Source organism: Hypanus sabinus, chromosome 4, assembly GCF_030144855.1.
Source record: "Hypanus sabinus isolate sHypSab1 chromosome 4, sHypSab1.hap1, whole genome shotgun sequence".
Taxonomy (NCBI): Eukaryota; Metazoa; Chordata; class Chondrichthyes; order Myliobatiformes; family Dasyatidae; genus Hypanus; species Hypanus sabinus.
In genome coordinates, this window is record NC_082709.1 from 85,836,433 (window position 1) to 85,857,505 (window position 21,073).

Here is a 21,073-nt window from a genome sequence, read left to right on the forward strand (position 1 = left end):
CCAGGATCAGAGACAAATGACAAACAGCAGAAGAGATGAAGAGACAGGGGATGAAAGGGCTGCACGTCTCCAGAATGACAAAATCAGGCACAGAAGGAAAAGAGAGGAAGAGACAAAGAAGCTGAGAAATGCACGTCTCCAAGATCAGATTCAAAGAATAAACAGCCGAAGAGATGAAGAGATGGGAGAATGAAAGAACTGCACATCTCCAGAATGACAACGAGAGGCACAAGGGGGGCAAATCAACCAGAAATGATGCCATCAAAAGTGTACTTCGTTAAACAAGGAGGAGCTATATTTGCCTTGCTATACGTCCTTTAATAAACGTCCTTTAGTTTCCAAAGCAAAGTGATACCAAAAGCATTCAGGAAAATTTAATGTTCATTCTGGTCACATCAGACTGTATTACCCTTCTCTTAAAGGGTGCCCCAACGGGTCACCCTGTTGTCTAGTATGATTCTAAATTGATCCTGCCCCAAATGTCAATGACTTACATCTCCAGCAGGGGGAGCCCAAGGCCCTGAGTGGACTGGATTGAGAGGTCTGTTTAATTTCATAATTTTCATTATACTGTACACTCAGTGGGCACTTCTTTAGATACCCCCTGCATGTTTGTGGTCTTCTGCTGCTGTCGCTCATCCACTTCGAGGTTCAATACTTTGTGTGTTCAGGAATGCTCTTAAGTACACCACTGTTGTAAACACGTGGTTACTTGAGTTACTTTTACCTTTCTGTCAGCTTGAACCAGTCTGGGTATTCTCCTCAAACCTCTCTCATTAACAGGGCATTTTCGCCCACAGAACTACCGCTCACTGGTTATTTATTTTTGTTTTTTTACACCTTTCTCTGTAAACTCTAGAGAATGTTGTGTGTGAAAATCTCAGGAGATCAGCAGCTTCTGAGACTCAAACCACTTTGTCTGGAACCAACAATCATTCCACAGTCAAAATCATTTAGAGCACATTTCTTCCCCATTCTGATGTTTGGTCTGATCAACAACTGAACCTCTTGACCATGTTCGCATAATTTTATGAATTGAGTTACTGTCATATGCAGCTATATGCATTCATGGGGAAGGCTTCAGAAGTAAACTCTGAAGGAAAAATCCGGAGCTGGAGTCCCTAATGAAGTCTTACGTTGAGTTCAATGCTACCTGGCAACTCCTGTTGTGCTTCTGGTACCAAACTGTTATCAGTCTCTGCCACTCCTTTGGGTTCATCAGATGTGTGGAGGCTGTACTGCCCAGGCTTGCATATCTAGACAGCTAGGATGCAATATCCATTGTCATCTCTGACCGATGGAGGCCCCAATAACTGTCACATGATTGGCTGATTAGATATTTGTAATAACGAGCAGGTGTACAGGTGAACCTAATAAAGTGGCCACCGAGTTTATATAAAATCAGTGTATTTAAGGTCTTTCTACACACAGATTGAAAGCAACGCAGATTGAAAGGCAGTACAGTATGCTGTCCTGTAGATTCATCCTATCTAATTATGGTTGTTTTGCATATCTATAGTAATTTTATGCCTCTGCATTGTACTGCTGCAAAACAACAAACTTCACATTGTTGTTTTTCACTTATCTTGTTGGGGGCAGCATGGTTGTGTAGTATTGTAGTTAGTGTGATGCTATTATAGCACCAGTGACCTAAGTTCAACTTCCCTACCGTCTGTAAGGAATTTATCTGTTCTCCTGTGACTGTGTTCATTTCCCCTGGGTGTTCCACATTTCAATGATGCAGGTTAGCAGGTCAGTTGGTCACATGGGTGTAATTGGGCGTGGGCTTGTTTGGCTGGTAGATATGCTGTATCTCAATAAAAAACGACAGTGATAAAAAAGAACCTGATTCTAATTCTGATTTTGACATCTGGACTAGATCTCCTGGATCCATCTCTCTCTTTGGCCAGACTACCTGTGATGCATGCCCAACTGAACATAACCCTTCTAGTAAAGGACTGAATCAACTGCTGGTTCATGGTTTAAAATTCTTTTTAAAAAATATTTCAAAGTTCAAAATAAGTTTATTATCAAGGTGCATATGTGTCACAGTATACAACCCTGAGATTAATTTTCTTACAGGCATTCATGATAGATACATATAAACACAATAGAATCAATAAAAAACTGTGCACAAGATGAACAAGTAACCAATGTGCAAAAGACAACAAAGTGTAAAGTACAAATACAAAAAGAAAAAATGGCAAATTATACACAATTTTTACAAGAAAGAACAGAATGAAAACAAAATTAAAATCGATTGTAAAGCGAAGTGATCACTGTTTTAATAGTGTTACTAAACTACTGTGATTAGAATTGTGCCAGTTGGTTCAAGAACCGAATAGTTAAAGGGGAGTAGCTGTTCCTGAACCTGGAGGTGTGAGACTTCAAGCTTCTGTACCTCCTGCCTGATGGTGGCTGCAAGAAAATAGCATGGCCCAGATGTGGGGATCTTTGATGATTGATGTTGCCTTCTTGAGCCAATGCCTCCTGCAGATAGTACCAATGGCCAGAATCAGAATCAGCTTTAATATCACCGCTTACGTCAGAAAATTTGTTGTTATGCAGCAGCAGAATATTGCAATACATAATAATAAGAAAATTGTAAATTGCACTGAGTATATATAATATACTTATAAAAGTTAAATAAGTAGTGCAAAAAGAGAAAGACATTGTAGTGGGATAGTGTTCATGGGTTCAATGTCCATTCAGAAATCTGATGACAGAGAGGAACAAACTATTCCTGAATCAGACTCCTGTACCTCCTCCCTGATGGAAGCAATAAGAATAGGACATGTCCTGGGTGATTGGGATCCTTAATGACGGATGCAGCCTTTTTGAGATATGGCTCCTTGAAGATGTCGTGGATGCTGGGGAGGTGAATGGCCATGATTGAGCTGACTGAGTTCACAAGTTTATTTCGATTCTGTGCAGTGATCCCCCATCAACCCCCCCTCCCCCATAACAGACGGTGATGCAGCAAGTTAGAATGCTCTCCACAGTACATCTGTAGAAATCTTATGTATTTGAATTTCTGAATCAGAGCATGATGAAACCAGTCAGCATGCTTTCAGTAATATATTAAGAGAGAAATAAAGATTGAGTGGTATACCAGAGGAAATATTTCTGCATGCACATTCTTTTTCAAATAATGCCAGAGATTCTTTTACTCCTACCTGAAGGGGCTGCATTAAAATCTCATCTTAATTTTTCAGTTACCTCCACCACCACTTCTTTTTGTACCAGCTATGCCCCCTCTGTCTTTAGGTACAGATGAAGAGTCTCAACTCAAAGCATCAACTGTCCATTGTTGCTGCACCTCCAGCACGTTTTGTGTGTTGCTTCAGATTACATTGTCTGTAGTTTCTCTTGGCCCAGAGATTTCTACAGCAGAATGCAAAATGCTTATGTCACCCTTTCCTAACTTGGACTTTAGAAGTATGCTACATACACTCAGTAGCCACTTAATTAGGTACTTTTGTATTTGTAATTCATATACCTAATCAACCTATCCAGTGGCAGCAACTCAGTGCATAAAAGCATGCAGACATGGTCAAGAGGTTCAGTTGTTGTTCAGACCAAACATCAGAATGCGGAAGAAATGTGATCTAAGTGACCTTGACTGTGGAATGATTATTGGTGCCAGGTGCTGTGTTTTGAGTATCTCAGAAACTACGGATCTCTTGGGATTTTCATGCACAACACTCTCTACAGTTTATAGAGAATGATGCGAAAAAAAAGAACCATCCATTGAGCAGTTCTGTGAGTGAATAAATCTTGTTAATGAGGGATTTTAGAGGAGAATGGCCAGACTGGTTCAAGCTGACAGGAAGGCGACAGTAACTCAAATATCGATGTGGTTTGCAGAAGAGCATCTCTGAATGCACAGTACATTAAACCTTGAAGTGGATGGGCTACAGCAGCAGAAGACCACAAGCATTCACTCAGTGGCTGCTTTATTAGGTACCTGCTGTTAATCTGTCATGATATCAACATGCTGATGTACCTGTAAAATGTTTATGATTTCTGACCAATTGTTTTTCTTGCAGGTATTGCCAGCAGTGTATGAGAAAGGAACGGTCTACAGGACCCTTCTGCTCAAGAATACAGGGGATACACCCATGACGTTTTTCCTACCTTTGCCACATGAATCCGTTGTGAGAGTTAAACCGGCCTTTGGTTTCATTCTCCCCAATTCCCATCAGATATTCATGCTGAAGGTATCACCCCAGAAGGAGAGTCTTAACAAGTACACACTGCCATTACAGCTTAATGCTTCTGAAAAGTACATCCAGGTAATAATAAGAAATCTTCGTCATGATGGTTTGGGTTAAGACCCTTCACCCCCACTTAAAGACAGAAGGAAGATAGCTGATATAAAAAGGTGGGCATGAGGAAGATCAGAGACCTTAGTCATCCTTGTTTTAATTGTAGATTAAATCAAAACAGGCACTGTAAATTCTAGACCATAGTGATACAGATTTGGTGATCTTACCAAAGGAGGTCATAATGAAAGTTCACAGGATTGATTCCTATAGTGAGAGGATTGTGATATGAATAGATGAGGTTGAATGAATTTGTATTAATGCACACAAAATGCTGGAGGAACTCAGCAGGTCAGATAGTATCTATGGAGATGAATAAAGAATCAATGTTTTGGGGTGATAAACTTCAGCATTTTATGTGTTAAATAAATTAAACACAACTTTTACAAGAAAGTTCAGAAGAGCATAAGGAAACAAAGTCCATTCTGGTGCAAAGTGATCAAAGTTGTCATAATGTTGCTAAACTGTAGTTATACAATACAAAAACATGCCCTTAAACCCACCTAGTCTGTGCTGATCTATTAGTCTGCCTAGTCCCAGCGTCCTGGATGAGGACCATACTCCTCCCTGTACCTATCCAGATTTCCATGTACCTATCCTGTATGTCCTGTCGATGAGCCTGTCAGCCTCCTGAATGATCTGGAGTTCATCCAGCTCCAACTCTGTTTCCTTAACACATCCTTTTAGAAGCTGCAACTAGATGTACTTCATACAGCGTAATTGACAGGAACGCTGGAGATCTCCCTACCATCCCATATACCGCAACAGGAACATTCCACTGTCCTGCCTGGCATCCCCACTGCTCTAACTGTGCAATAAGGAAGAAAGAAAACTTAAATGAAAAAAATCTACTGTATCAACAGTCTCTGCCTATCCTCACCAAAGGCTTTTGAGCCAGATCCTGAACTCCCCATTCAATAAGGGCATGCTCAATTAATGGCTGCTCCCATAATGGCCGCTTTGCTCAAACCTAACTTCTTTTTATTGCCACTTGCCATATGCCCAATTATACACAATCTAACATCTTCTGGGAACTGTGGTGTGCAGAATGTTATTTATCTGTGTGATAGATTCTGCAGATGCTGGAAATCTTGAGCAACACTCAAGCTTTAGAATAGGGTGCAGAGAAGATTTATCAGGATGCTGCTTGAACCAGACAGCATGTCTTATGAGGAAAGGCTGAGTGAGCTAGGGATTTTGTCTTTGCAGCAAAGGAAGATGAGAGATGACTTGAGGGAAGTGTACAAGATGATATGAGGCATAGATTTCCCAGAGTGGAAATGCCTAATACAAGAGGCCATATTTTAAGATGATTGGAGGAAAGAATGGAGGGGAGGTCAGAGGTAAGTTTTTTTACGTAGAGAATGTTGGACATGTATGGAACACCTACTAGTGGTGGTGGTAGAGGCAGATACATCAGTGACATTTAAGAAACTCTTAGAGAAGCACAGGGTGGAATTGACTAATATGAAGGGACATAATTTTAAGTTGATTGGAGGAAGATATGGGAGGAGGTCAGAGGTAAGTGTTTTATACAGAAAGTGGTAGGTGCATGGACGCACTGCCAGGAATGGTGGTAGTAGAGCAATCATTTGAGTCAAGTATGATGCTCTTCAAAGTGGTTGTCTATTGGTGTATCTTCAGATGGCTATAAAGGCTGATCCAGAGTCCACATATTCCACAGGACTTCATCTGGGATATTAGGGTGGATTCTCTGAATAGAGAATGCCTCTGTGTGACTTTATTTAATGGGGGGAGGCTGATGCATGGGAAGCCACCACACGGTTCTTAACAGAGGTTTGGGTCCAGTGGCATGGAATGCAAGATGCCTGGGGATCTTTCACTGCTGCAGCCTTCCTCCGCCTTCACTGCTGTTGTAATGTGTCATCATCTTCCATTAGCTCCACTGTTGAGGGGGTAAAGGCAGATACATTAGCAACCTCGTATTAGCTATTTCTACCCTGGGGAAAAGTCTCTTGCGATCCTCTCAATCTAAACCTCTGATTATCTTGTACACCTCTATCAATTCACCTTTGACTTTGCTGCATTTCTCTGCATGCCCAGACTGTGTGATTTTTTTCAATGACTTCAACTCAGAGCCTTTTGACATAAATCTTAAACTGTTATTGCGATTAAAAAGCACTGTTGTTTGGCATAGAGTTCAATATGCAAACAAAGGGATTGCGAGACCATCATCGAGCTTTCCCTTCCACCCATTGAGATATTTATCAGGATTGCTGTGTATACAGGGCCCTTAGCATTGTCAAGGATTCCTCCTAACCATCTCACAATCTCTTTGACCCCCTACCATCAGGCAAGAGGTATTGTAGCATTAGGAAAAGGGCTGTTAGGACAGGAAGCAGCTTCTTCTCCCAGGCTGTGAGACAGCTGAACTCCCTGCCACCACCCAGGTCTCATCACGTATGAATTGCCGGTAGCATTATATTGTTCACTTTTTGATATGTATCAGAAATGCACCTTATTATTTGTTAGCTTATTTGTGGTAATATTACCTTTATATGTTGTTTTTGAACTATATCTACTGTGCTGTGCACCTTGGTCTGGAGGAACATTGTTTCGTTTGGCAGTATACATCTATAAGGTTGAATGAAAATAAACTTGAACTTGAATTTGAATTTGTTGTGCAAAAAAAGGATGGTACGATAGCACGGCATTTAGTGTAATGCTGTTACAGCACCAGTCATCAGGAATTCATAGCCTGCTGCTGTCTGTAAGGAGTTTGTAAATTCCCCCTGTGACCACATGGGTTTCCTCACACATTCCAAAGATGTATGTGTTAGGGGTAGTAAGTTGTGGGCATCCTCTGTTGGTGCCAGAAGCATGGCAACACTTGTGGGCTACCTTCCAGCACAGTCCATGAACTGTTTTAGTTGTTGATGCGAACGATGCACTTCACATTATATTTTGATGTACATGTGACATATAAAGCTAATCTGCCTTTATCTTTATGCCACTCACTTCTCTCATTCTTCTTCTTGGTTTCTTAGGAGATCAGCATATTTTGCACGGTTGAAAAGCCACTCGTTACTCTGGATGGAAATGGGTACTTGTACTTTAAACCAACGTGCATAGGCACCTTATCAGAGCAATCCTACTTCATTAAGAATGTGACACGGATGCCCCTGTATTTTCAGTGGAAGATATCAGCAGCAGGTTCTAAAGTTCTGTCTGTCAAACCAACGTTCGGGATCATTCAGGCTAATGAATCTTTGGTGAATTCCTAATAATTTCTCTGTTAAAACATAGAATAAAAATGGAGGGCTATGTGGGAGGGAAGAGTTAGATTGATCTTAAAGTAGCTTAAAAAGTCGTCACATCATCATGGACTGAAGTGCTTGTATTGTTCGACAGTACAAATGCTGAAGATGTCAAGCATCCTGGTGAAAAATGGCATTAGTTTATGACCCTTCGACTAAGAAGCTAGATTGCAGCAATAATGTTTTGTAGCAAATGTCTCAGTGATTTTTCTGACCTTCTGTATATGTATTGTGATTTTAAAAATTATTATTCTTCACAATAATTTATAGAAATGCTTAAAATTATGAGGCATCGATAAGGCGAATGATAACAATCTTTTCCCCAAGTAATGGAGAAAATTTAGGATGCGAGGGAAAGGTTTAAAAAGGAACCTGATTCCATCCATCAGGGTCCTGAACCGACATGGATAACTTTACTCTGAACCGATTCCACAACCTACAGATTCACTCTGAAGGACTCTATAACTCCTGTCCTCAGTGTTTTTTTTCACATTTGTCTTCTTTTGCACGTTAGTTGTTTATCAGTCTTTGTATACATGTAATTTTCAAAAAAAATATTGTACGTCATTACTTTCCTGTAAATATCGGCAAGAAAATGAATCTCAAGGTAGTATATGATGACATACACGTACTTTGATAATAAATTTGAAACATAGAAAACATACAGCACAATACAGGCCCTTTGGCCCACAAAACTGTGCTGAACATGTCCCTGCCTTAGAACTACCTAGGCTTTACCCATAACCCTCTATTTTTATAAGCTCCATGTAGCCATCCAGAAGTCTCTTAAAAGACCCAATCGTTTCCACCTCCACCACTGCCACTGACAGTCCATTCCACGCACTCACCACTCTGCGTAAAAAAACTTACCCCTGACATCTCTATACCTGCTTCCAAGTACCTTAAAGCTACGCCCTCTTGTGCTAGCCATTTCAGCCCTGGGGAAAAGCCTCTGACTATCCACACGATCAATACCTCTCATTATCTTTTACACCTCTATCAAGTCACCTCTCATCCTAAGTTCACTCAACCTATTCTCATAAGGCATGCTCCCCAATCTAGGCAATATCCTTGTAAATCTCCTCTGCACTCTTTCTATGGTTTCCATGTCCTTCCTATAGTGAGGCAACCAGATTTGAGCACAGTACTCCAAGTGGGGTCTGACCGGGGTCCTATATAGCTGCAATATTACCTCTCGGCTCTTAAACTCAATACCACGATAGATGAAGGCCAATACACCATACGCCTTCTTAATCATAGAGTCAAACTGCATAGACTCAGACCCCAAGTCCCTCTGATCCTCCACACTGCCAAGAGTCTTGCCATTAATGCTATATTCTGCCATCATGTTTGACCTACCAAAATGAACCACCTCACACTTATCTGGGTTGAACTCCATCTGCCACTTCTCAGCCCAGTTTTGCATTCTATCAATGTCCCGTGGACACCCTTATCAATGTGGACAGCCCTCCACACTATCCACAACACCCCCAATCTTTGAGTCATCAGCAAATTTACTAACCCATCCCTCCATTTCCTTATCTAGGTCATTTATAAAAATCACAAAGAGTAGGGGTCCCAGAACAGATCTCTGAGACACACCACTGATCACCGGCCTCCATGCAGAATATGACCCGTCTACAACCACTCTTTGCCTTCTGTGGGCAAGCCAGTTCTGGATCCACAAAGCAATGTCCCCTTGGATCCCATACCTCCTTACTTTCTCAATAAGCCTTGCATGGGGTGCCTTATCAAATGCCTTGCTGAAATCCATATACACTACATCTACTGCTCTACTTTCATCAATGTGCTTAGTCACATCCTCAAGAAATTCAATCAGGCTCATAAGGCACCACCTGCCTTTGACAAAGACATATTGACTATTCCTAATCATATTATGCCTCTCCAAAAGTTCATAAATCCTGCCTCTCAGGATCTTCTCCATCAACTTACCAACCACTGAAGTAAGACTCATTGGTCTATAATTTCCTGGGCTATCTCCCTTTCTTGAATAAAGGAACAGCATCTGGAACCCTCCAATCTTCTGGATCCTCTCTCATCCCCATTGATGATGCAAAGATCATTACTAGAGGCTCAGCAATCTCCTCCCTCGCTTCCCACAGTAGCCTGGGGTACATCCCATCTGCTACTGGCGACTTATCCAACTTGATGCTTTCCAAAAGTTCCAGCACATTCTCTTTCTTAATGTCTACATTCTCAAGCTTTTTAGTCCACTGCAAGTCATCCCTATAATTGCCAAGGTCCTTTTCCGTCGTGAATACTGAAGCAAAGTGTTCATTAAATACCTCTGCTATTTCCTCTGCTTCCATTCACACTTTTCCATTGTCACACCTGATTGGTCCTATTCTCTCAGGTCTTATCCTCTTACTCTTCACATTCTTGTAGAATGCCTTGGGGTTTTCCTTAATCCTACCCACCAAGTCCTTCTCATGGCCCCTTCTGGCCCTCCTAATTTCATTCTTAAGTTCCTTCCTGCTAGCCTTATAATCTTCTAGAATCATATCTTTACCTAGTTTTTTGAACCTTTCGTAAGCTCTTCTTTTCTTCTTGATTAGATTTACAACAGCCTTTGTGCACTATGGATCTTGTACCCTACCATCCTTTCCAAATCTCATTAGAACTTATCTACTCAGACCCCCATGCAAATATCCCCTGAACATTTATCGCATTTCTTCCTTATGTTTCCCTGAGAACATCTCTTTCCAATTTATGCTTCCAAGTTCCTGCCTGATAGCCTCATAGTTCCCCTTACTCCAATTAAACATTTCCCTAACTTGTCTGTTCCTATCCCTCTCCAATGCTATGGTAAAGGAGATAGAATTGTGATCACTATCTCCAAAATGCTCTCCCACTGCGAGACCTGTAATGGCCACAACATCAAAGCTCCAAATGCTAATCCACGCTCTAAGCTCATCCGCTTTATTCACGATACTCTTCGCATTAAAATAAACACTTCTCAAACTGTCGGATTGAATGTGTCCCTTCTCTATCACCTGCCTATCCTCCTTTTCGCACTGTCTCCAAACTTTCTCTAATTGTGATCCAACCTCCCTTTCCTCTGTCACTTCAGTTCAGTTCACTTCACTTTGACATGACAGGAAACTTTTTCACACAGAAGGTAATGAGCATATGGAATAAGCTGCCAGAGGAAGTGGTTGAGGAAGTTATAATAGTATGATTTATGCAGTACTTGGGTAGGTACATGGAGGAGCAGACTGGGGATATTGTCTGAACTTAGGAAATTGGGACTAGCTGGGGGCCACATGGTTGGTATGTACTGGTTGGGCCGAAGGGCCTTTATCTATGCTGTATTGTTCTGTGACTCCATGACTTAAGTAGACAAATGTGGTAGATCATTTCACTACTGTTAGGTGCCTGCTGTTCAACATTTTATACTGGAGTTTGACCTAAATCCTTCATGTGCTCTGTGTCTTATAGTTTACCTGTATCCTTCTGCTCTGTCTTGGATTATGTGATACCCTACAAGTGTATAAATATTTGGTTTAATCTAATTGAAGATTTTTTAACTTTTAGATAGTTTATGCATTTGTTTTGGAGCTGGAACTAATGAAATGGTCAATCATAAGCACAACAGATTCTGCGGATTCTGGATCCAGAGCAGCACATACAAAATGCTGGAGGAACTTGGCAGGTCAGGCAGCATCTATGGAGGAATAAAGAGTTGACGTTTCAGGCTGAGACACTTGTGTGATTAAGATCCAATCCTGATTAAGGGTCCTGGCCCAAAATGTCAACTCTTTATTCCTTTCCATTGATGCTGCCTAACCTGCTGAGCTCCTCCAGCGATTTGTCTGTATTATTCATGAAGTGTCCTTATTGTGAAACATGATAGCGAAGGCAACCTTCAAATACTAAATCAGGCAGTAAGTCAAGAGGATAGACAAGACAGGATAAATTGTTTAGAGGATTATCTTTTTTTAAAATTTCTAATTTACAACAGTTGTCATGGTTCAATGAACAATGGGCTGTGATCATTTATAAAAAGCTCTATAAACCTTGATTAGACCACATTTGGAATATTATGGTCAGTTCTGATCACCTCATTCTAAGAAGGATGTGTAAGTTTGAGATATGGAGAGGAAATTTACTAGGATACCGCCTGGAGTAGAGGGCATGTCCAATGAAGATAGGCTGAGTGAGCTAAGGCTTTTCTCTCTGGAGTGAAGGAGGATGAGAGGTAATTTGATAAAGGTGTACAAGATGATAAGAGGCATAGATAAATTGGATAGCAGAGATTCTTTTCACAGGACAGAGATGGCAGAGACAAGGGAGGATAATTTTAAGGTGATTGGACAAAAATATCATCGGGGGATATAGGTAAGTTTTTACACAGAGAGTGGTGGGTGCATAGAACACTCTGCCTGCCAGGGGTGGTTGCAGAAACAAAATAGATTAGGAACATTAAAAAAACTCTTAGATAGGCACATGGATGATAGAAAAGTGGAGGGAAATGTGGGAGCGAAGGTTTAGGTTAATCTTAGAGTAGGTTAAAAGGTTTGCACAACATTGAGGGCCAAAGGGCCTGTACTGAGCTGTAGTGTTCTATGTTATCATAAAAATTTGCAGTGAGTGTGAAGATTCTAATTGACTCAGGTCACTTTTTTATCCGGGGAAAGTGATAATGTTATTTATTTTTCTTAGTGAATATAATAAACTGACAAGTGTTGCAAACATATTTTCTACTCAATTTAAAGTGCTTGGAATAGTTAACTTTGATTTAACCAACAACATATTGTGTGCTTTTTGCAGGCACAAACCTGGTCTTTCTACCCGCAAGAACAACAGAAGTATTTCCTGAAACCCCACATTTATGTGTGGGGAGTGAAAGGCCCACACTGTACAGAGCAAGGAAAGAAAATTAATTTCACCCTCAGGGTTATTGGTGAAGGAACAGTGGGCATAATCACGGTGAGAGCAAAGGAGAGAAAGAAGCAATCCTGTTCACGTGCATTTTCTTTCTTTTGTAATAATTACCTTTGCACCTACTTAGTTTTCGCATGTATGGCATCTTTCACAACCGTTGTGCTTTATGGCTATATTGCTTTGCAGTCAAAGTAGTATTTTTTACAAGTGTAGTTACTATTGGAATAAAGCTCCTGTGACACTCATCTATGCAGGACCACATTTTCCTGTTGGTAACCACTCCCTTGTCCTGATGAAAAGTCTTGGACCGAAATGTCAACTGTTTATTCCCCTCGATAAATGCTGCCCAACTTGCTGAGTTCCTCTAGCATTCCTCTGCTGAAGATTTCCAGTATCTTATTCCTTTTTACTTTCCCTTTTTCTGATCCCACCAGCCCCCTTTACCTTCTCCCCTCCCCACCCTTTCCATCTGCTTATCACCTTTGCTGAATTCACTGCCACAGACGGCTGTGGTGGTCAAGTTATTGGGTATATTTTAAGTTAAGGATGATAAGTTCTTGATTAGTAAGGGCGTCAAAGGTTATGGGGAGAAGGCAGGAGAATAGGGTTGAGAGGCAAAATAAAGGAGCCGTAATGGAATTACAGAGCAGGCTTAGTGAGTTGAATGACCAAATTCTACTCCTATGCCATATGGGATGAATGTTTTGTTTTACTGCTGTAAATCAATGTATTGCCTTCTGAGGTAGAATTTATTTATTATTTGTACAGAGCCTTTCACACCTTAGCATTTTAATGTGCTTGGTAGGTGTTGGTGCATTAACAATGGAATGGTTGTTACTCCATCGTCTGTTCCCTGTAAATGGAATATCCCGTACAGCCCTAGCATTCTCTTTTCTCCCTCCCCCCCAAATTGGACAGAAGATATAAAATGCAGAGAGCATGTACCACCAGGCTCAGGGACTCAAGGAGAGCTTATTTCAAGTCCTGATGAAGGGTTTCAGCTTGAAATATTGACTATTTATTCCCCTACATAGATGTTGCTGACCTGCTAAATTCCTCCAGCATTTTGTGTGCGTTCCTTTGAATTTCCAACATCGCAGAATCTTGTGTGTTGATGATTTAATATAAGACTATTGAATAGTTCCTTTGTACAATAAGAAGGACTCTTGACTTCACAATCTACCTTGTCGAGGCCTTGCACCTGATTGTCCACCAGCACTGCACTTTGTAGCTGTAACACTATGTTCTGCATTCTGTTATTGTTTTCCCTTCTACTATTTCAAAGTATTGAGGCATTGCTCAGACTGCACTTGGAGTGTTGGAACAGTTTAGGGCCCCTTATCAAAGAAAGCATATGCTAGCATTAGAGAGGGTTCAGAGAAGGTTCATGCTTTGATTGCTGTGGGTCAGTAGTTGCTTGAGTTTAGAACATTGAGAGGTGATCTTATTGAAGCTTATTGAATATTGATGGGCCTAGATAAAGTGGATGTGGAGAGGATGTTTCCTATAGTGAGGGAGTCTAGGTCCAGAGGGCACAGCCTCAGAGAAGAAGCATTTTCTTTAGAAAAGAGATGAGGTATTTCTTTAATGAGCAGGTGGTGAATCTGTGGAATTCATTCGCACAGAGAGCAGTGGAGGCCAAGTCATTGGGTATATTTAAAGCAGCGGTTGGTAGGCTCTTGATTAGCAAATGCATCAAAGGCTATGGGGAGAAAGCAAGAGAATGGGGCCAAGAGGGATAATAAATCAGTCATGATGGAATGGTGGAGCAGACTTGATGGGCTGAAGAGCCTAATCTGCTCCTATGCCTTATGGTATTCTGCTGATGAAACGATTTGTATGGATGCCATGCAAAACAAAATCTTTCACTGCACCTCAGTGCAAAAATAAACCAATTTAATAATTCTTCAATGAATCGTAGACATGTTTGTTGATACTGTATGCTGTGTTTGCAAATTACATCAGTGATCGTTGTCATTTGTCCTCTTTCAGGCTGAGAAGGAGCAGATTGACCTGGGACACATCCTGGTTGGCAGTTCTCAGTCAGGTGACCTTGTATTGCTGAATAATGAACCATGCTCCTTAAACTTTGCCCTCACTGTCAAGCAGAGCATCACAGGACCATGTGACCCCGATGTTGTTGTGAATGATCCGATGGGTAAGTGCAGAGAAATGATGTACTATTCATTACAAGCTATGGGAAAACAGACTTTGGAAAGGTTATAGACTAAACGTTTCAGAATCCAAGTCAGGTTTATTGTCACTGATTTAAAATGATATGAAATCAAAATCAACTCATCACCTGTAAACCAGACATAAAGACAATGAAGGAATGGTTTGGGAACTGTAATTTCAAAGTCACCTCTGTTACCCATACCACTTTCTGCTGTCATTTCAGATTCTATGTATGTTATACATTTTTTAATTTGCTTTTCACATTTCCTTACAAAATGCAGTCTAATCTGGTCAACATTTGGATTAGTGGCCACTAGACCTTGCCAATGACTTATATTTTCTATCAATAATTAAACTAAGAAGAATTTCAGATACTTAGGTAAATTAAAGATGTTAGCAAGGTGGTTATGGATAAACAGTTTTCTTTGACTGGAGAGTTTAGATGAAGGAAGCTCACAATAGCATAAAGGCTAGGTAATGCTTTACAGTGCAGTGATCAGGGTTCAATTCCCGGTGCTGTCTGTAAGGAGTTTGTATGCTTTCTTTGTGACTGGCTAGGTTTATTCCAGATGCTCCAGTTTCCTCCTACGTTTCAATTTGTGGGCATGCTGTGTTGGCACGGGAAGTGTGGCAACACCTGCGGGCTGCCCTCAGCATATTCTTGGACTGTGTTGATTGTTGATGCAAATGACACATTTCACTATTTCGACGTACATGTAATAAAGCTAATCTTTTATCTTTTTTAAATCTTTAAATTTATATGTAGGCAATTCGAAGATGATGTCAGGAAACAATTCCTCTAACTAAAAGCTATGGAGTCTGGGAATTTTTAAAAGTGAGCTTGATATATTATTGCTGAGTAGTGGTATTAGGGGTTATGAAACTAAATAAGAAACAAACCAGCCTTGATCTAGATGAATTGTGAACTGGACTTGAGGGGAAGAATGTTCTCAGCCTGTTCCTAGGCAGCATTCTGCTCAGCCTCTCTGATAATCTTCCACAATAGTAATATTTGTACAGGGTGCAGAGGAAATTTGCCAGGTTAGAGAGCATGTCTTATGAGGGTAAGTTGAGTGAAATAGGGCTTTTCTCTGGAGCAAATGAGGATGAGAAGGTGACTTGATGGAGGTGTATAAGATGATAAGAAGTATTGTTAGAGCCAATATCTTTTTCCTAGGGCCAAAATGGTTAATACACGAAGACATGCTTTTAAGGTGATTGGAAGTAAGTATAGGGGATGTCAGGGAGCCTTTTTTACAGTTAGAGGTGTATGTGTGAAACACACTGCCAGGGTTGGTGGTCAAAGGACATTTAAAAGACTTAGATAGGCACATAGATGTTAGAAAATGGAGGGCAATGTGGGACGGAAGGGTTAGATTAATCTTCAAGTAGGTTAAGAGATCAGTATATCATTGTGAACTGTAGGGTTTGTTCTTTGTACTCTTCAATGTTTTATGTATTATTTATTAAATAATTTCTATGGAAAATGCATGTTTTCTTAGCTTTTGAACTGGAATACCATCACGGTACAATACCTGGAAGGTCAAGACTTTCCTTTAGGTTTGTGGCACGGCCTGTTCGAAGACTTCATTACGCTTGGACAATTAACTCCAAGATTCTGTCTGCTAAAGGTAGGTACTTGTACTTTGTGTAGAATAGTTAAATTTTTCTTTTGGGAGCTGATTGTAGATTTGCAATTTTGTCACTTGGAGCTCATTACAGATTCATAAGTGAAAAGCAGTGGAGAGAATTGCCCCAAATTTTGCAATGATTGACATTCTTACTGTGAAATGTCAAGGATGCTGATTTGCAAAATATTTCCATAAAATGGTTTGCATTTATAATGCACTTTCAGCTTAAGCAACACAGAAGGCTCTGAAGGAACTCATCAGGTCAGGCGATATCTATGGAAGGAAATAGACAGCCACTGTTTTGGGTTGGAGCCCTTGATTAGGGCTTGTTTTCCTAGTGCTGCTTTGTTGTTTGTTAGACCATAGGGCAAGTATCTTTAATCCTTCCTGCAGCACATCCTTAGGTTGGATTGGCTGTTAACACAGACAACGCTATGTTTACATATACATGTGATAAATAAATGAATCTGAATCTGAATGCACTTTTTTATTGATTTTTTATGCATTTCTACAATTACTACTACAAAAACCCAACAACAAAATGAAGATTAATACAGTGCAAGATAAGCACACAATAATATGATTTGAAACAATGATGAAAAAGCACCCAAAATAAAATCATGTTAGTATCCTCCCCACCTCCCACAGAAAAAAAAACTCCAGACCAACCATTGCAAGATGTAAAAAATATTAATGAGCATTCAAACCCCCAAAATTGTAAATGAAAATAAAAACAAAGAATAATAATGCCTACTACCAAAGAAAGAACAAAAAGCTGAAAGTAAGGGATTGAAAAAAATAGACTTAATCAAAAGCGGAATTATGAAAATATTCAAGAAAAGGTCCCCACACCTTATGAAACTTTATGTCCGAGTTGAGAAGTGAGTAGTGAATTTTTTCAAGGTGTAAACAGGACATAATATTATTAAGCCATTGAGCATGGCAACATCTCTCCACCTAAGAAGAATTAAGCATCTAGCCAAAATAGAAGCAAAAGATAATGTTCGATGTTTAGTTGGGCTCAAATGCATATCTGCCTCACCCAAGGTACCAAAAAGAGTAATCAGAGGATTAGGTTCTAAGTGGCAATTAAGAATATGGGATAAGGTTAAGAAAACTTCTCTCCAAAATTTCTCTAGACTAGGACAGGCCCAGTACATATGGATAAGAGAAGCCTCGCCACCTTTACACTTATCACAAACAGGATTAATGTTAGGGTAAAATCAGGACAATTTAGATTTGGACATGTGAGCTCTTTGTACAATCTTAAACTGTAAAAGACAGTGGCGAGCATAAAGAGAGCTTGAATTAACTGACTTGAGAATTGAGTCCTAAACCGCATCAGATAAAGAAACATTTAAGTCATGCTGCCAAGCCTGAATGCACTTTGAAATGTCTGATCACATGGCTGCACTTCTACTTCTGGCATATAGGCAGAGGCTAAAGGCCACAACACTGGAGGTGAGGACTAAGAAGTGATAGTTACGGGAGGCAGAGGAGCACTTACAGGACTTTTTGAGTCTGTGGACTGGACAATATTTGGGGATTCATCTTCAAATGTGAATGAATATGCTACAGATACCATTGAGTTCTTCGAGCTGTGTAGATGAATGTGTGCCTTCGGGAACATACAGACATATCAAGCCATGGATAAACTTGGAGATTCTTATTCTGTTGATAGAACACTACAGGACAGAAATAGGCACTTTGGCTCATCCAATCTGTTCTGAACCATTAATCTCCCTAGTACCATTGACTTGCACCCAGACCATAGCCCTCCTTATCCTTCTCATCCATGTATCTTTCCAAATTTCTCTTAAATGTTGAAATCAACTCCACATCCACCACTAGTGCTGGAGAGTTTGCTCCACAATCTCACCACCCTCTAAGTGAAGAAGTTCCCCCTCATGTTACCCCTAAACTTTTTACCATTTATTCTTAACCCATGAACTCTAGTACTAGTCTCACCCAACATCAGTGGAAGCACCCTGCTTGTATTACCTTATCTATACCCCTCATACTTTTGTATACCTCTATCAAATCTCCCATTAATCTTCTTTCAAAGTAATAAAATCCTAACCTATTCAATCTTTCCCTATAACTCATGTCCTCTCATCCCGGCTACATCCTTATAAATTTTCTCTGCACTCTTTCAATCTTATTTGCATCTTTCCTGTAGGTAGGTGAACAAAACTGCACACAGTACTCCAAATAAGGCCTCAGTAGCATCTTACACAATTTCAACATAACATCCCAATTCATGTACTTAGTACATTGATTTATGAAGGACAATGTGCCAAAAACTCTTTTTACAATCCTATCTACCTGTGACACCACTTTTAAGGAATTGTGGATCTGTATTCCAAGATCCATCCATTCTACCGCCCTACCACTCACTCTGTAAAAAGTATCCTGGTTGACCTTCCCAAAGTGCAACACTTCACAGTTGCCTGCATAACATATCATCTGCTATTTTTCAGCCCATTTTTCCAGCTGGTCCAAATCCCAGTGCAAGCTTTAATAGACTTCCTTACTGTCCACTACATCTCCAATTTTGGGGTCATCAGCAAAGTTTACCACATTATCGTTCAGATAATGTGTACAGTTCTGGTCACTGATATAGGAAAGATGTGAACAAATTAGAGAGAGTACAGAGGAGATTTACTAGAATGCTATCCGGGTTTCAGCATCTAAGTTAAGGGTGAACAAGTTAGGTCTTTATTCTTTGGAGCATAGAAGGTTAAGGGGGGACTTGATAGAGGTATTTAAAATTATCAGGGGGATAGATAGAGTTGACGTGGATAGGCTTTTTCCATGGAGAGTATGGGAGTTTCAAACAAGAGGACATGAGTTGAGAGTTAAGGGGCAAAAGTTTAAGGGTAACAAGAGGGGGAACTTCTTTACTCAGAGAGTGGTAGCTGTGTGGAACGAGTTTCCAGTAGAAGTGGTAGAAGCGGGTTCAGTATTGTCATTTAAAATAAAATTGGATAGGTATATGGATAGGAAAGGAATGGAGGGTTATGGGCTGAGTGCAGGTCGGTGGGACTAGGTGAGAGTAAGCGTTCAGCGTGGTCTAGAAGGGCCGAGATGGCCTGTTTCCTTGCTGTAATTGTTATATGGTTACATGGATGACAATCAGCAATGGACTAAGCAGTGATGCCTGTGGCACACCACTAATCACAGGCTTCCAGTCAGAGAGGTAACCATCTACAGCCAGTCTCTGGCTTCCTCTGCAAAGCCAATGTCAAATCAATTTACTATATTATCTCGAATGCCAAGCAACTGAACCTTCTTGACTAACCTCCCATAGAACTATAGAATACTACAGCACAGTACAGGCCCTTCAGCCCTCCATGTTGTGCCAACCCATATAATCCTTAAAAAAATGTACTAAACCCACACTACCCCATAACCCCCCATTTTTCTTTCATCCATGTGCCTGTTCAAGAGGCTCTTAAATACCCCTAATGTTTTAGCCTCCACCACCATCCCTGGCAAGTCATTCCAGACACTCACAACCCTCTGTGTAAAAAACTTACCCCTGATGTCTCCCTTAAACTTCCCTCCCTTAATTTTGTACATATGCCCTCTGGTGTCTGCTATTGGTACCCTGGGAAACAGGTACTGACTATCCACCCTATCTATGCCTCTCATAATCTTGTAGACCTCTATCAAGTCCCCTCTCATTCTTCTACGCTCCAAAGAGAAAGGTCCCAGCTCTGCTAACCTTGCTTCATATGACTTGTTCTCCAATCCAGGCAACATCCTGGTAAATCTCCTCTGCACCCTCTCCATAGCTTCCACATTGTTCCTATAATGAGGTGATATAATAGGATCCCATGAGGGACCTTGTTAAAAGCTTTGCTATTGTCCATGTAGACAATATCTAGTGCCTGCCTTCATGAACTTTTCTAGTAACTTTTTTGAAAAACTCTATCAGATTGGTTAGACACAACTTACCAACACAAAGTTTTGTTAGACACAATTTACCACCACTGTCTCTCCAAATACTTATATATCCGGTCCCTTAGAAAACCTTCCACAACTTATGTCAGGTTCATTGGTATATTATTTCCTGGTTTATTCTTAAGGCCTTTCTTAAACAGTGGAACAATATTAGCTATCCTCCAATTCTCCAGTATCTCATCTATTGCTAAGGATGTTTTAACTATCTCTGCTAGGCACCTGTAATTTCTGCAATAGCCTCCCACAGAGTCTGAGGGAACACCTTGTCAGGCCCTGGCGATTTATCCACCCTAATTTGTCTCAAGACAGCAAATGCCTCCTCCTCTGTAATCTGCAAAGGGTCCATGACCTCACTGATGCATTTCCTCATATTAAAAGACTCTGTGTCCATCTCCTGAGAAAATACAGATGCAACTGATCTTCGAAAGGATCAATTTGTCCTGTGCTCTCCTTTTGTTATTAATGTCTGTAGAAGCGCTCAGGATTCTCCTTCATCTTGAGTGCGAGAACAACCTTTTGTCTTCCTTTAGCTCTGCTGATTTCCTTCTTAATTGTTCTCTTGCATTTTTTATTCAAAGATTCAGAGATTCAAAACACATTTATTATTAAAGAATTTATAAATTATACATCCAGCTTCTGTCCAAAGGGTGAATTACCAGGACTGTTGATATGCTTCCTGACCTTATGTGCTGTGAGGATATCTCTCCCAAGCAAAAGTAGGATTTGGGCTTTATCATCTAGAGGTGGGATATTTTTGGCAAGATACTTGAGGTGGGTGTGATAGAGAGAAGCC

At 40.5% G+C, this 21,073-nt stretch overlaps 1 protein-coding gene across 4 annotated transcripts in view; it reads left to right on the forward strand.

The window, feature by feature from the left end:
* Positions 1-21,073, forward strand: part of cfap65 (cilia and flagella associated protein 65) — a 210,152-nt gene that overhangs the window by 107,293 nt on the left and 81,786 nt on the right. For all 4 annotated transcript variants that reach the window (XM_059967610.1, XM_059967611.1, XM_059967612.1 and 1 more), the window contains exons 13-17: positions 4,050-4,295; positions 7,334-7,558; positions 12,395-12,553; positions 14,501-14,666; positions 16,186-16,314. In XM_059967610.1, the coding sequence (XP_059823593.1) occupies positions 4,050-4,295; positions 7,334-7,558; positions 12,395-12,553; positions 14,501-14,666; positions 16,186-16,314 (925 nt within the window). The remainder of the gene's footprint in view (positions 1-4,049; positions 4,296-7,333; positions 7,559-12,394; positions 12,554-14,500; positions 14,667-16,185; positions 16,315-21,073) is intronic.